The sequence below is a fragment of the Cydia splendana genome, chromosome 20 (assembly GCF_910591565.1).
Source record: "Cydia splendana chromosome 20, ilCydSple1.2, whole genome shotgun sequence".
Taxonomy (NCBI): domain Eukaryota; kingdom Metazoa; phylum Arthropoda; class Insecta; order Lepidoptera; family Tortricidae; genus Cydia; species Cydia splendana.
The window spans coordinates 3261048-3276045 of NC_085979.1; the positions used below are offsets into that span (position 1 = coordinate 3261048).

Consider the following 14998-nt stretch of genomic DNA (forward strand, 5'->3'; position numbering starts at 1 on the left):
TGTATAACAGTATAGTTACTTACTGAAAATTTAAATATACATAGTTAAATATATCTTACTATGACTTTGCTGTTATCATATTAACAATGACTGCACTTTACAGATGTGTAACACTGAAAAGCTTATGTAGTAAGGAATTAATATGCTGAATATCTGGTCCAAATCCTGTGTTGGTATATCTATTAACAAAACTTGTTTATTTACTACTTGCCTTTGTTGCCTAATAGGTACTCGTGTATGAATATGATCTAAACTTGTAAATTTTAATCAGTTGTCTGGTCATATAAATATATACAATGTCGTGTCGTATCGTTATTTACTTAATAAAGAATCCAATACCAAACTTTGGAAACACCAAACAGGACTCCACAGACCTTTCGCCAGAAATCTGAACAAGCGATATACTGTAACGCACATGGTTTTGCATCACATCCCAAATGGACTGTTTAGCACGTAGCCAGTTGTCAGCCGCATATTCCAACATATCTTTGGCATTGTCACCTGTAAGAGAAATACAGAAAATTCATCTGTTACGCTATGGGTGTGTTTATACCTATTTGGGTAGGTAATTATTTTATTCTGATGATCTCATCCAAAAGAGTATTTACTTAGTCTAACTACTTAGACTAAGTAGATAACTTCTTAAAGAAAAAAAAAGGTTTTTTTTTTTTTTTGTTTAAATCAGTTTTGCTTGATAACAGCTTTGGTAGGATGGTTTGTCTTGTAAGGGTGTGTTTTGCTAAAATAGCATAACAAGCATAAATGTATGACCATAAAAAATGTATTTTATTGGGGATTCTAATGATGTTTGTTTTGACATCCATTTAAATAATTTTACCACATATATTCATTTCTACTTTGTAATGTACACATTTTCATGAATTATTGAGTTTAATAAGGGTACAACATATAATCCCTTACAAAAGATGATTTTATACCACCGGACCTAATGTATTTATTATTTCATATACAGGCAGGCAGTAAAGCAGTACTTTTACAAATGCAAACGATACAAGTCCAAAATATGAATACCGATATGTCCAATTTGTTTTTGATTTCGACAATGTGACTTGAATCACTGACATTCATGATTTGACAGTTCTGTCATAGTCACTAGTTAGGTTAAATCAAAACTTCATTGAGATTTTCTTTTACTTACACTTACCCTATTTCCAGACATTTAGGGTTGTACAATATACTTTCCAAACATGGCTCGTAACATACCATATGTGATGAGATCCTTATACTTCACGCTGCTAAACCAGTCTCCATTTCTGGTCACTGATATTTCTTCGAAAATGTCGTACAACACCTATATAGACGTCTTGCAAATATAATTATATAGTTAACAACATTGTACTTATTTTAGTTGCTAGTCTGAATGTGTTAAACTATACTTTTTTATATTATATTTAGGACATATTGTGACATATCCATGATTTTAACACTTGCAACAACATCCAATATCTACATTTTGCTCCGTAAGTTTGGAAAATCTGGTGATGGTCAAGAAACCTGAAAACTTACACAACCTGTTAGTCCATGTTTGCCACAAAACTGTAACGAGCACAGTTACACATTCCTGGAGTACATATAAGAATCTAGTAGATTCAATATTGTCTTGAATCTAATCTGGAACATTACTTTTATTTATTAACATTTAACTAAACACACAACATTGTTCTGAAACAATCTCTATCTGTCAAGTGTCAAAAGTGACACATCTGTGACATCTGACAGTAGCAATGGACTCTATAGTACTATAGATAGTTTAGCCAGGGACTGTCTCATTTCAACCATAGAGAGACAAAATCATACTGTCTTTTTCTTACGCTAGAACTAGCACCCAAAGAAAGGTTGAGTAGTTTTTCTATTCTATGTTACTAACAAATTTGTGTTTGCCAGCTTCACATTACAGGATTTGTTAAGAACTAATAAAGTACAATACAACTCACATTCACTTCTTTACGTTCCATTTACTCATGGTATTAAGTATATTATTTATTACATCATTAAATGTTGCTATTACTTTGCAAACTCAACCGTATGAGTTCCTTAACATCATAATATATGTAGGTATGGAAATTTCCCATTAACCATCTTGTTGATTCATGATCAACCATTAGTTCCCATCATTTTATGGGGTTGATGATGTTATCCTTTACGACTTGGCGTACAAATCGTTAACATCATCATTTCGGCAACAGCCAGTAGTCATTTTGACATTTTTCGTTTCAAACGATTTTTTTCCCATCATTTTATGGGGTTTATGATGTTGTATTTGTATTACAACTTGGCGTACAAGTTGTTAACATCATACTTTCGGCATCAGCCTAAGCCAATAACTTGTTGGCATTTTATGTACATATATATGTACACACAATCACTGCAATCGCTCATAGATCTTGAATTGAATAGCCTAGATGACAAACATTGTAATTAATTATATCATTTGTGCCAGTATATTTTGAGAATCATTAATGTTTACATGAGATCTGTTAAAGGTCAACACAAATGTTCTTAGTTTGACCATCATACTCCAAGCACAAAACAGACTTTACTATGCAGTACCTACAGCAGGTACTTAGACCTTTTGGAAATATGGAAACAAGTAAATTTATATTTTGCTGGTGAATATGTACATCGTTTATAGTTTGCAAGGCAACTACATAGGTACATGTATTCTTGCATAAAATGTAAAAAAGTATTTGAAACAGAAACTGCTACAAAATACAAGTTATTATTTTATAGAACATCTTGTATTTTACCATATGAAATAGATAAGGAATCTAATATTTGATACAATTATCCATTCTTCCCTTTTAAAAAGAAAAATAACTTTTAGTTATAACTTAATCTTGTATTGTATTTCCATATACTTAGGTATTTCTATATTATCAAATTAATTTTGACGAATTGCTCTATTATTTCAACAGACTGTATTATAAAATTCAACATTTGTCATCTACCAATGTACTTTATTTGGTTGAATGTCCAAAAGAACCATACACCATTTCCTAATCCTCAGACGCCTCCGAGTTACACCCATTACAGGCATCTGAAAGTCACTCATATCTTGTATTTCTCACGATTTCATTGTTTTGTACTTTATTTTGTTCTGATATACATGCGTTCGTTTTGCAAATCGTCGGCCCTGTTTACAAACCAATATGGCGCCAATATTTCATCAATTTGCAATTTGCGAATTTCATAGGTACTTACTCACGGTTTTACCTCGTCGCCACTTGTGATGTTCACTTAACATCATTAATCTAGTTTACTTTTAGAGGAATTATATTGATTATAGGTAAATAAAACAATTTATTATTCGGTCCATACAGAGCGCCCGTAACACAGCGGCCGCCATCATGCGCACCAGTGTTGCCAGCCATCTGCTTATTTATTGATGAACACCACACAAAGTAAAAGCGTCCTTTCGCAAAGTTTTACACACACAGCACTGATAATACATTTTGCACAATGCATAAATGCTTGCAGAACTGGGTGATGGATGAATCACAAAAAAAACCGGAGAGGATAAGTACAAGAACTTCACTCGATCAACACTTTATTGCAATTTATTTATTGAAAATCATTTAAACCGTTCAAAGTTTTCAACAAACATGGGCGACAACCACTGACAAGTGACGTTTAGGCGACGATCGGCCAATTAGAGCTCGGCAAGTTGTCAGTATCATCTAAAAGCAACATGGCGCTATCGTACACATTCCGTTGTACGTAGATTAACAGCCGTGAAACTGTCACCCGATGCTCTCCCACTACGCGCAAGCTGGATCCGCTCTTCCGACTCCACCTCGCGTTTCAGGAACTGCATAAGCCGGTTCAGATGATCGTCGCTCTTCTCCTCAAGTACGTGGGACCTCTGCCATGCTCGTAAAACAGATTCGGGCAAGGTGGACTCAACTAAAGGGAAAAGTAAAGCAGCGTATTTATCTATAGTGACACCTAAACTTTGTAGTGCTTGTAATTGCGTATTTAATTTATCGTATAAGTGGCCTAATTTATAGGAAGTATTACCTTTTGCTTGTGCTAATACAAGATTAAGCAGTTCACGCACATAAATGTCGACCAACATTTCGTCACGTGCAATCCTGGACTTCAGTTGCTCAACAGCCTTCTTATAGTTAGCTCCCGACGGCGGAAAGCTCTCGACGATCTCTCGCGCTGGAGTATCTGAAACAGTGCATTGGTATAAGTACTGAAACTTATCTCCGTCGTCTATTGATTCGTCGTCGTCGATTTTCTGAAATTGACACCAAAAACCGATCCAGTTTTTCGTATTGCCGTCAAACTTCCGTAACTCAAATTTCGGTAGACGGAATCGTCTTGAATGACATGCAGAACTGCATGCCGACTTCTCACAACATTGATGAGATTTATCTGTATTATTCGACTCATCGCTGCCGCTAGACTTGCGAGACCTCTTCTTGCGTTCGTTCTTCCGGGAAACGTTGTCGTACATGACTTTTATACGCTCCCAGTCGCTTTCATACTTATCCCTGGTTATGCAGTCTTCGTAAATTTCATCTTCAGTCATCTCGTCCGTTTTTAGCCATACGTTGGTCGACGTTGAACAAGGAATCGGCTCGAAGCTGGAGCTTGTTAAAGGCCGCGGTGATTTCGTCGATGTCGGTCGACTCTAACTTAGCCTCAATATCGTTTTTTGCGGTTGTGAATAGCCTCCTGGCTATACTTCGTTCTTTATGCAACATTTCCATTATATTTAACGGTCGCCAGATGAAGGAAATAAAAGAAAATATAGCCCGAAAGAAAATATGTACGAAACGTTTAGCCATTTATTTTAGAGTGACATATTGTCAAGAATCATAAAAAAATACAAATTTAAATATCTATCAAAAATCTAAAGAGTTCGCAACAACAAGTCTGCCTGCTAACATTAGTAGCAATGTCCGTTGAAGCGAATGGGATGTCAGGTGAAGATGTCTGCAGGCTGCCATTAACCCATTTAATGCGAGTGTGTGACCCATCATTTAGACACGAAATCATTATCAAACATAGCTTTGTACACAGCCTCTCCTCTCCGATCGGATTTACATGACCATAGGGCGTGATGAGCATTCATATCACCAAATATTGGACATTCTGATTTAACAAAACTGAAGGTTGAGTCCCAATCATGCTGATTAGTGGTTACGGAGGGAGGGCAATATATCGATATAATATGTTTAGGGCCAGGGATATTAAATATTTCAATAATCATGACTTGCATTCGAGGATTCGTTACATTATAAAGGTCTATGTGAAAATTTTATTGATCTGTGTATGATGGCGCACAGGCCTCCATAAGAATCGGACCTGTCTGCTCTTACTACGTTATACTTATATCCATTAAACTTGAGAGTAGTTTCAGTAGAAAGCCAAGTCTCACTCACAAATGCCATAATATGAATTTTATCTTGTGGTAATATAATAGTTCAAAGTTTCGAGCTTTAGGTTTTAAACTGTTAGCATTTCATTGGTAGATGCTTATCAAATCCTTTTTTGTTGTGTTACTGTCCATTATTGTGATTTTCGTATAGCTTTAACAACATCTCTATAGTGAAATACTTCTGAACAAAATTCTTAACCTCGCTCCAGATAAATTCCATAAATACCTTAATTATATTTTCAAGATCTCCCTCGGTTGACATTGCTTCCTTTATCTTGTCTAAAAACCTATCTATTAAGGACTTTCGTTCTTTGCGAGTTCTTCGAGATGCTGAACGGGGACTACGTCAATTGGAGGTCGGGTACTTTCTGTTTCGGATGTTTGATCGGCACTCATATTATGTTTCTCTCTTCGCCTCGATTTGCGGCTTTTTTTGTCATTTTGTTTTTTTGTTTTTGCTTCCAATATTCTTATTTTGGGGTTCGTCTAAGTCGCTTTCAGGATGCTCTTCTTCAAAATTAAAATTACTAACTGAAGCCCCAGTACATATATCTCAATAAGAAGGCTTCGAGGATTCCCCAGTTGAAAGTACTGGGGGATTCGGATTCATTAGCGGAGTTTCTCTGGTCTGAAAGCCACTGCTTACATCAGTATTCTGTTTTTTTTTTCGTTGATTTTTTTAAGGCTACTTTATATGTACAATTGTTTTGCCCCATGAATATGCGAATGGATCTCTCGTTTAGAAATGCGGGACATAAGCTTTTGGAACTTCTTTGTTTCACAATTTTCATGTTTTTCTCCGCATTTAGGACAGATTTCGTCCGTCTCCCCTTATGACCTAGATCTTTATTCCATGTGAGCTTTTCTCGTAAGAACTATGCTAGACATACCTTTTTCAGACAAGTCCCCAGTTTCTATAATAAACATTTGTTCGATATTGATCCTTTTAATAATTCCTTGTCTAGTCTAAAAATGCTTGTAACACGTAAACTCTTTTAGTACCTAATTCCTAACTGTAGCAATTCATTTCGACATATATTAATACTGCACACTCAGGGGCATTGGGGATGGGTCTGTTTGTGTGGCAATTACTACACAGCGTGGCCCGTTTTCATTGTTCCTTGAGATTGGATGCTTATTTGTGTATTCTTAAATTACTTACTACCTACGTTGTTCTTACCTACCTTTTTATTTTATTAATATTGTGTTTAATGAACCTCCAGGTCTGTTTGTATCACCTATCAGTTTCTGTACATTGTGTACAACGTATGTAATATGTTTATTATGACTGTTTGTGTTCTAAATAAATTAAAAAAAAAATGTACCTTGGATGGACAAAAATTACTGACATGGCCAAATCGCTAGCATTTCGAACATTGCGTGACTGGGTATTTATACGAGTCTACCGCCATACGACATCCATACGCCTTAACTTAAGGGGGCAGGATTGACCCTCGAAAACAAATACGTACAGTTTCACATTTTACCCACTTACCCTGCTCATCTCTTTTGTTTAATCGTTTGACGACTAGAATCTCTGTATCTGAGTCACACACAAAAATATATTTTAGGTCCTTTTCATCAACATCAAAGTCTATATCTCTGACTACCCCGTAGCAGAATGGCAACTCATTAGTATTTCTACAAATCCACTCATATTTCTTCGCAACTTCACTCTCCAAAAAACTGTTTGCGTTAATATTGGTATTAAATCTGATCAGTAATTTGAAAGGACTCTTATATTTTACGCTTAAGACACCCTGCACATTATGACTCAACAATATCTTTGCAAATCCCAATTGTTTCGGGAGTAAGTTCTTGGAGCTAACTGAAACCTCATAGATAATATCATCAGACTTCGGTAGAGGACTAATCGAGCGACGTATATCTCTACGTTTATTCCTAGATACGACCGTAAACCCATCATCAGCACCACCTTCATCCACCTCTAACCGTCGCTTATCGCGTCGCTGGTCTGCAGAGAACCCGGCTCGGGTACCGCGGCGCGTTGGTTACCTACATTCATATCTCCGTCATCCCATTGCAAGTCAATCTCACCATCTCCTTGAGGAACGGACCCCTTGGAGCCCATGATAACCTTCCTGATTGATTCTGGGGACATCTCGGCACCCGAGGCCGGCTGCGGGGCCGTTTCCTCGCCCGAATCACTCATAATCACAAATTGAGGGTATTTCTATAAAACCACTAATATTGTGTTTACACGAAAAGAAACGACTAATTAACTTAGTTTTTCACGTATTATCAATACTAAAGTCATTATAATACATTTTTACTCACTCGGAATTATAATACTCTTAGCAAAACAAAAAAACCCGGTATTACAATAAGGTAAACAGGAACGCGTCCTAACGTAATCGATGCGCAAGCCAGACTGGGGTAATAGCATAGTCTAATAAAACATGGTCTTCTCTTCCCAGAGTGACACAAGCCTACGTCACAATAACATTGCCACTTTGTATAGCGCTATTGCATATTATCATATAGCGCTGTCGCATGATGACGTAGGCTTGTGTCAGTCACGTGGTCGGAAGAGAGTACCAGGCGGAGTATATTATTATACCTTGGGTAATAGTTTTAATGTGTACCTACTTACTAGGCTAGAATAGCTTGTGCCTAAACTAGTCTGTTGCTTATAAACTTGTATGCTTGCCTCAGGTGAAGAGCCCCCGGTCAAGCCGGAGACGCTGGATGAAGATGGGGCAGCTGATGATATGTTGTGTGAGTGCTTAGTTTTAATGACAGATTTTGAAAGTGTTACTAGGTAGCAGTTGGCTAAGGTCTCTATTGTTTCCCATAAAGTTTAACGCCATAATGTATTGTTTGTCCGCATTTTCGTTAGTCATACTTTGTTTGGTTCAGAAACGCGTAACTTCTTTGCCATAAAACAAACTAACCTATCAACCCTGAAAAGTTAACAGTTTCAGGTTTAGGACTAATGATAATATGACAAACAATACATTATGACTTTAAACTTTAAAAATATCTGTATAAAAATAACAATATTGGACTTTTTAGGCTTTTCTGTAAGATTTTTGTGAATTACTAAAAATGAACAATAAATATTCTGAAAGGAAAACAAATGATTATAAGATAGTCATTGTACTATGTTTCTGTCTTATTTATTTATTACAAAAAATGTTTCTCGCAGTTACACTGTTAACTTGATCTCCGTAAGTACACGGTACATGGGGTTTAATCTAGTGTTGGTTACTCTAGGCGACATCCACACAGCGGCCGGAGACGGGGCGAGCGACGAGGATGACCCGCTGTCGCGTGAGTACCTGCTTCATATACAAGTAACTAGACTAAGTGGATGTCAGACTTCAATTTGTTCAGATATTGTTTATAGCTGTCTGTGCGTCTGTAGCGGTCGCGTCGATGAAGCAATTTATTAGACTCATACTGTTTTCTATTTGATGTTTTTCTTCTCTTGTGCTGAAAATTTATTCTAACATCACAATATCGCTGGCCCAATATTACAGGAACTCACGAATTAGTATATTTTATTGCAATTGTGCAAAGTGTGTCATTATGACATGTTTTTTATGAGCCACAGGTAAATATAAGACACGGGACAAATACACTTATACATGTACAATAAGTGCTTTTGATTGACTCAAGCATTTTGTCTAAATGTACCAAACTCTATCGTGGCAATTCACACTCGCAAATGCGAGTCTTTAATTAATGTTATATACAACTGTACTGTAATGTAAGACACGGCATGAAGTAGAGTTGTTGTTGTAGTGGAGGTGCAGGCAGTCAAGTCGGAGGTGTCAGACGCGGCGAATGACGAGGACTGCGTGTCGGGTGAGTACTGCGACACTACGATACTACTGCACATAGTACGATACAAGCCACACCTATGACCTTAGATCCTAACGCAGCACAAAAGTGCTGCCCTGCAATAGTCTTTGTACCTGGCGGGGACCATCTCCGGATGTATCACATTGTGCACTCGGGGATGGTATCCGCCACGTGTATCCCTTGCTTTTAGATTAAATTGTCTTAAAGGTCCTCTGCGCTGTTGGCTTCGGCCCCACGTACGCCTCTCAAAGGTCCGGGACCCCAAGGTCCCCAGATATGGAAAAGACACACAATAATAATACGCAGCCTCTGGGCGGCACGATGCTACAAAATTATAGCCAAGGAAGTTAGAATCTTGTTGTATTTTCAATTAGGTTGAATTTCATTTGTTCGGAAATATTACAAGACATGAAATGCTACCTACTTTGATTTTAATTAAGGTTGACATTCCATCGAAACTAAGTGTACATCCTAGGGTACATTGGGCGGCACGAGGTTAACGAAAACTGCTTCTAAATGACTCGCTATAGAATTAGTTTAAATTGTTTTAATTTGTTTCAGTGTGTTCGGAGGGAAGCGCCGCCCGCGCCAGGGAACAGCTCGCGATGGATTGTTTTGTGGTGCTCGAGCACCTCCGTGGCGACACGACCGTTCACAGTGGAGATAAACCATACGGTCGCGAACATCGTGGCAAGAATTTCAGAAACAAGTCTACTTTAGGAAAACACATACAAGAAACGCATTTGTCGACCGGGTTAAAAAAAGCTACAGGTGATATTTGTAGTTCTACATTTCAAACTGAATCGCTTGTGTTAAAGCACGAAAAAAGCGAACATGAGTGTACAAATTTTATGTGTGATGAATGTGAGTATACAACTAGTTCCAAGACAAGTTTACAGACTCATTTAAAGAGTCACTCTGGGGACAACGTTTTTAATTGTGGTCACTGTAGTTACACTACTCTGTTGGAAAGTGATTTACATAAACACCAAGCGATACACACTCGAGACAAGCCTTTTAGGTGTACAGAATGTGATTACAAATGTAGTTTTAAATCAGACTTAAAGACTCACCTGATGATACACACTGGGGAAAAGCCATTTCGATGTAGCCACTGCGATTACAAATTCAGTCGCAAATCACACTTAACGAATCACCTGATGATACATACTGGGGAGAAGCCATTTCAATGTAGTCACTGTGATTACAAATTCAGGCGCAAATCACACTTAAAGAATCACCTGATGATACACACTGGAGTCAAGCCATTTAAATGTAGCCACTGCGATTATAAATGCAGTAAAAAATCACAATTAAAGGAACATCTGATGAAACACACTGGGGAGAAGCCATTTCAATGTAGTCACTGTGATTACAAATGTAGTCGGAAATCAGACTTAAAGAATCACCTCATGATACACACTATGGTGAAACCATTTCAATGTAGCCACTGCAATTTTAAATGTAGTTTGAAAACACAATTAAAGATTCACCTGATGATACATACTGGGGAGAAGCCATTTCAATGTAGGCACTGCGATTATAAATGTAGTTTCAAATCACACTTAAAGAATCACCTGATGATACATACTGGGGAGAAGCCATTTCAATGTAGCCACTGCGATTTTAAATGTAGTTTCAAATCACACTTAAAGAACCACCTGATGATACACACTGGGATGAAGCCATTTCAATGTAGCCACTGTGATTATAAATGTAGTTTAAAATCAAACTTAAATATTCACCTGGTGATACATACTGGGGAGAAGCCATTTCAATGTAGCCACTGTGATTACAAATGCAATCGGAAATCAGACTTAAAGAATCACATGATGATACACACTGGGGTGAAGCCATTTCAATGTAGTTACTGTGATTATAAATGTAGTTTCAAATACAACTTAAAGAATCACCTGATGATACATACTGGGGAGAAGCCATTTCAATGTAACCACTGTGATTACAAATTCATTCGGAAATCAGACTTAAAGAATCACCTGATGATACACACTGGGGTGAAACCGTTTCAATGTAATCACTGTGATTATAAATGTACTTTCAAACCAAACTTAAAGAATCACCTGATGAAACATACTGGGGCGAAGCCATTTAAATGTAGCCACTGTGATTATAAAAGTAGTGTAAAATCAAACTTAAAGATTCACCTGATGAAACATACTGGGGCGAAGCCATTTAAATGTAGCCACTGTGATTACAAATGCAAATGGAAATCATCCTTACAAGTACACCAGTTAAAACACTCTGGGGCGAAGCCATTTCAATGTAGCCACTGCGATTATAAATGTAGTTTCAAATCAATTTTAAAGAAGCACCTGATGAAACATACTGGGGAGAAGCCATTTCAATGTAGCCACTGTGATTACAAATGCAGTCATAAATCACGCTTCAAAGAACACCAGATGAAACATACTGGGGGGAAGACATTTAAATGTAGCCACTGCGATTACAAATGCCGTTATAAATCAACCCTAGTAAGACACCAGAAGACGCATACAGGGACGAAGCCTATAGACGTAGCAATAGCGAGTACTAGTGCAGCCTGAAACAGCACCTGTGAAGACACCAGATCATACACGCGGAAGAGAAGCCTTGTAGGGAAGCGTTAGAGGGTATGCTGCCTTTTGACCTAAATCGGAAAGTTAATCCTGTGCTGCCCCCTACAGCTCCGCGCGCTCCCGTGTACTAATGTAATCACTGCAAACACGAGTCGATTTAAATACGTCTTAAAAATACCTTATGTGGAAAAATATCTTAGTGTAGATCCCCAAACAGTAACTAAAATGCAATAACTGGCCAAACTTCATAAGGTTTCGGTTACAGATGCCCGAAAAATAACCGATAATCGGTTATGGTTATTTTCGATAAAAAATGATAAATTTACAATCGAGTAATGGTCTCTCTTGCATCAAAAGCGCCGGCCGTTTATATCGCCACGGCACCATTAATGGTTTGGTCCGGCGGTAGCTTGCTACCTTTTCTGTGCCTGCTACTTTAGAACCCTCAGGCATGGCGAGAGACAATGGCAGCTGACCGGACGGAGCCACACTGGTACCGTGAAGACTGGGTAGGCCTCTAGTGTGGGACGCTACATTCGTAAGACACCTTTGCGCAGTCCCACATCCAGGGTACCCGCGCACAGGCCGGCGCTGCTGCCGAACAGGCCCAACTACTCAAGCGCCGCAAATACTCATCTTTACTGCAAGATTATGAGTTTGCAGTGAAGACAATGGGTCCTTCGTCGGCGGACATGAACATGCGGACTTTCATGGGGGACCTGTCGACACGGCTGGTCGACGTCTCGGGAGACCGTAGGGCTGGCGCTTACCTCTCCCAGCGCATATCGCTGGCAAAACAGAGAGGTAACGCAGCCAGCGTTATGGGATCAATGCCGCAGGCGGAGATTTGGGAAGGGGTATTCTTCTTTTTATCTATTGTATTATTATTAATACATTTAATTCAAGCAACATGGCTCATAAGGCAGTGAAACAAATTTAAAATTACAATACAAACTAGCTTAATTTACGATATTACTAAAATATATTTGTTTTAAAGGAAACATGTCAAAGAGATAAAATAATAAAAATAATAACAATTACTAAGTATTAGTAAGTATGTTTTAGTTTTACATAATATTTTAAGTATTAGGGAAACGTTAGATTTAATATACTTAATTTACGACATACTTTTCAATTGATATTATATGTATAGTTATCGAGTAATAAAAAAAAATACGAAAATAATCACTATGTTAGTATTGACAAAACAATTTATATTTCATTACATACATTATTTGTTAAGTTATATATGAAAAGGGACCATATTGTCGATGGCGCTTACGCCATTATTAACTATGCTCCGATATAAATACAATGCCGCACGGCGCTGTGCGGCGTAAGCGCCATCGACAATAAGGTCCATTTTCATAGATAATGTCTCATTGACATTAAAATTCATGAAATATTATAATAAATATCAACATTAACAGTCATTTATCCATCCGGTAGAATGGGACATGCATTGAGGCCCGATACTTATAAAAGGGATTATCAAGCCTCTGGCCGATTTCGGTAAGAAAACTGTTGGAGCTGTTTCTCAATCGGTGCATCTGAGATGCTGTGCGTTTTCTCATAATGGCATAGAAGCAGCGAGGCAGCCCCAACAGCATTCTGTCTGTACCACCATTAATTATAGGTACCCTAGGTACCGCTGGAGAGACGAAGTGCAGAAAGACCTTAGCGAACTCTGCGCCGTCGACTGGACAGAAACGGCTTTGGACAGAGTAGCATGGCGGTCTTTGGTGTCGGAGGCCAAGATCCACTTCGGGTCGTTGCGCCACAGTAGTAAGTAAGTATTCATTATTGAGTTGGATGCGCAAATCAAATATAAAATAAATATATTTGGAAATATAAAGTTAAAGAGTGACTTTGTATTCCACTATAATTACTAAAATTGATTGTAAATTAATTGATGTATATCCTTAAATAAAACGTATTATTCCATTCTACTTCTTTTTCTTACCATTGCTACACTAGCCAGTCCTACCTACCTACTGACAGGTCAAGGCCTTTATTTTCGTTACAATAATTATGATTCTATGAAGTCTTAATTTATCCCTGATGGCGAGTAGGTAAGCTCTGAAAAACGAACTGTGTTAACAATGAGTGGCCTACATATTTATGCCCATGTTTTTCTTGGTTCGACAGCAAATAATGCGTGTTACTCGTACATTCAATTCAGACATCATATAAAACAAGGCGGTTTAAACAGTCACCACTAACTAAACTGCAAAACGTAATTCAAGACCAAAAAAAGTAAGAAATGTTGCCACTTTTTTACTAGCGCGTCTTGTATTTATGTAAAAATAAGTAAATAAAAGTACTTTTTTAAATTGCAGGAGTAAAATTACTAATAAATAAATTATCTTAGCGTGATTATTTATCAAGATGAATTTACTATTTTACAAACAAATTATTGCAGTGGCAACATTGTCTAACTTTTTTTGGTCTTGAATTACGTTTTGCAGTATAATATGTATTATGCAGGCCACACACGTAACGATAAATCGTAGCGATAAAACTTTGCAGTCAGATTTGCGCAGTTTTATCTGCCGTGTGTATGACAAATCGTTGTCGATTATCGTTGATCGGTGACAGTTGCAAATTATATCAGAAAAATCGTTGTCGATGCGTTTGCACAGTTTTATCGTTGCGTGTGGATGCCGATCATGGTCTAATAAAACATGGTCTTCCATTCTCAGAGTGACACGGGCCTACGTCACAATAACATTGCCACTTTATTCCAACATAACATGTTACATGGGTACATTATACCTATGGTTAATAAGTTAAAATATTTCTTTATAATTTTATAATTTTCATTTATATGTATTTTAGCTTAAATTTTACAATAACACGTCATTTTTAATTACTCGTTAGCAATATCTTCCGATTCACGAAAGAAATTTCAGACTTTCGGGTAATTCTGTTTATACTCTAATGTATTAAATTAAACTTTATTTATCTATAGAAGACAAACGTTTATAAAACTAATTCACAGTTACACATTAATTACCAAGCTTACGACGTGAAAAGTTTGGAAAACACTGCGACTGCTGACACTGAGCGAGAAGGAAATAACAATTAACACGCGTTCGACAAGGATGACGGTCAGGGCATGAAGTTATCTAGATCCGAATTGTCAAATGTGACAGCGCTATCCTGTGTTGCCAGTAATAAAAGA

General features: G+C 37.5%; 2 protein-coding genes across 2 annotated transcripts in view; one reads left to right on the top strand and one right to left on the bottom strand.

The window, feature by feature from the left end:
• LOC134800663 (zinc finger protein OZF-like) overlaps positions 1–14998 on the bottom strand; it is a 208160-nt gene that overhangs the window by 86627 nt on the left and 106535 nt on the right. The gene's annotated exons all lie outside the window — the stretch shown is intronic.
• On the top strand, positions 9864–12751 carry LOC134800888 (gastrula zinc finger protein XlCGF57.1-like). The gene has a single exon (XM_063773424.1). It carries the CDS (start codon positions 10090–10092, stop codon positions 11800–11802), a length of 1713 nt encoding a protein of 570 aa, XP_063629494.1. The 5' UTR covers positions 9864–10089; the 3' UTR covers positions 11803–12751.

Bases quoted from the DNA above. Each gene is read 5' to 3' on its own strand.
- LOC134800888 (XM_063773424.1), top strand. From the start codon at position 10,090: ATGTGTGATGAATGTGAGTATACAACTAGTTCCAAGACAAGTTTACAG.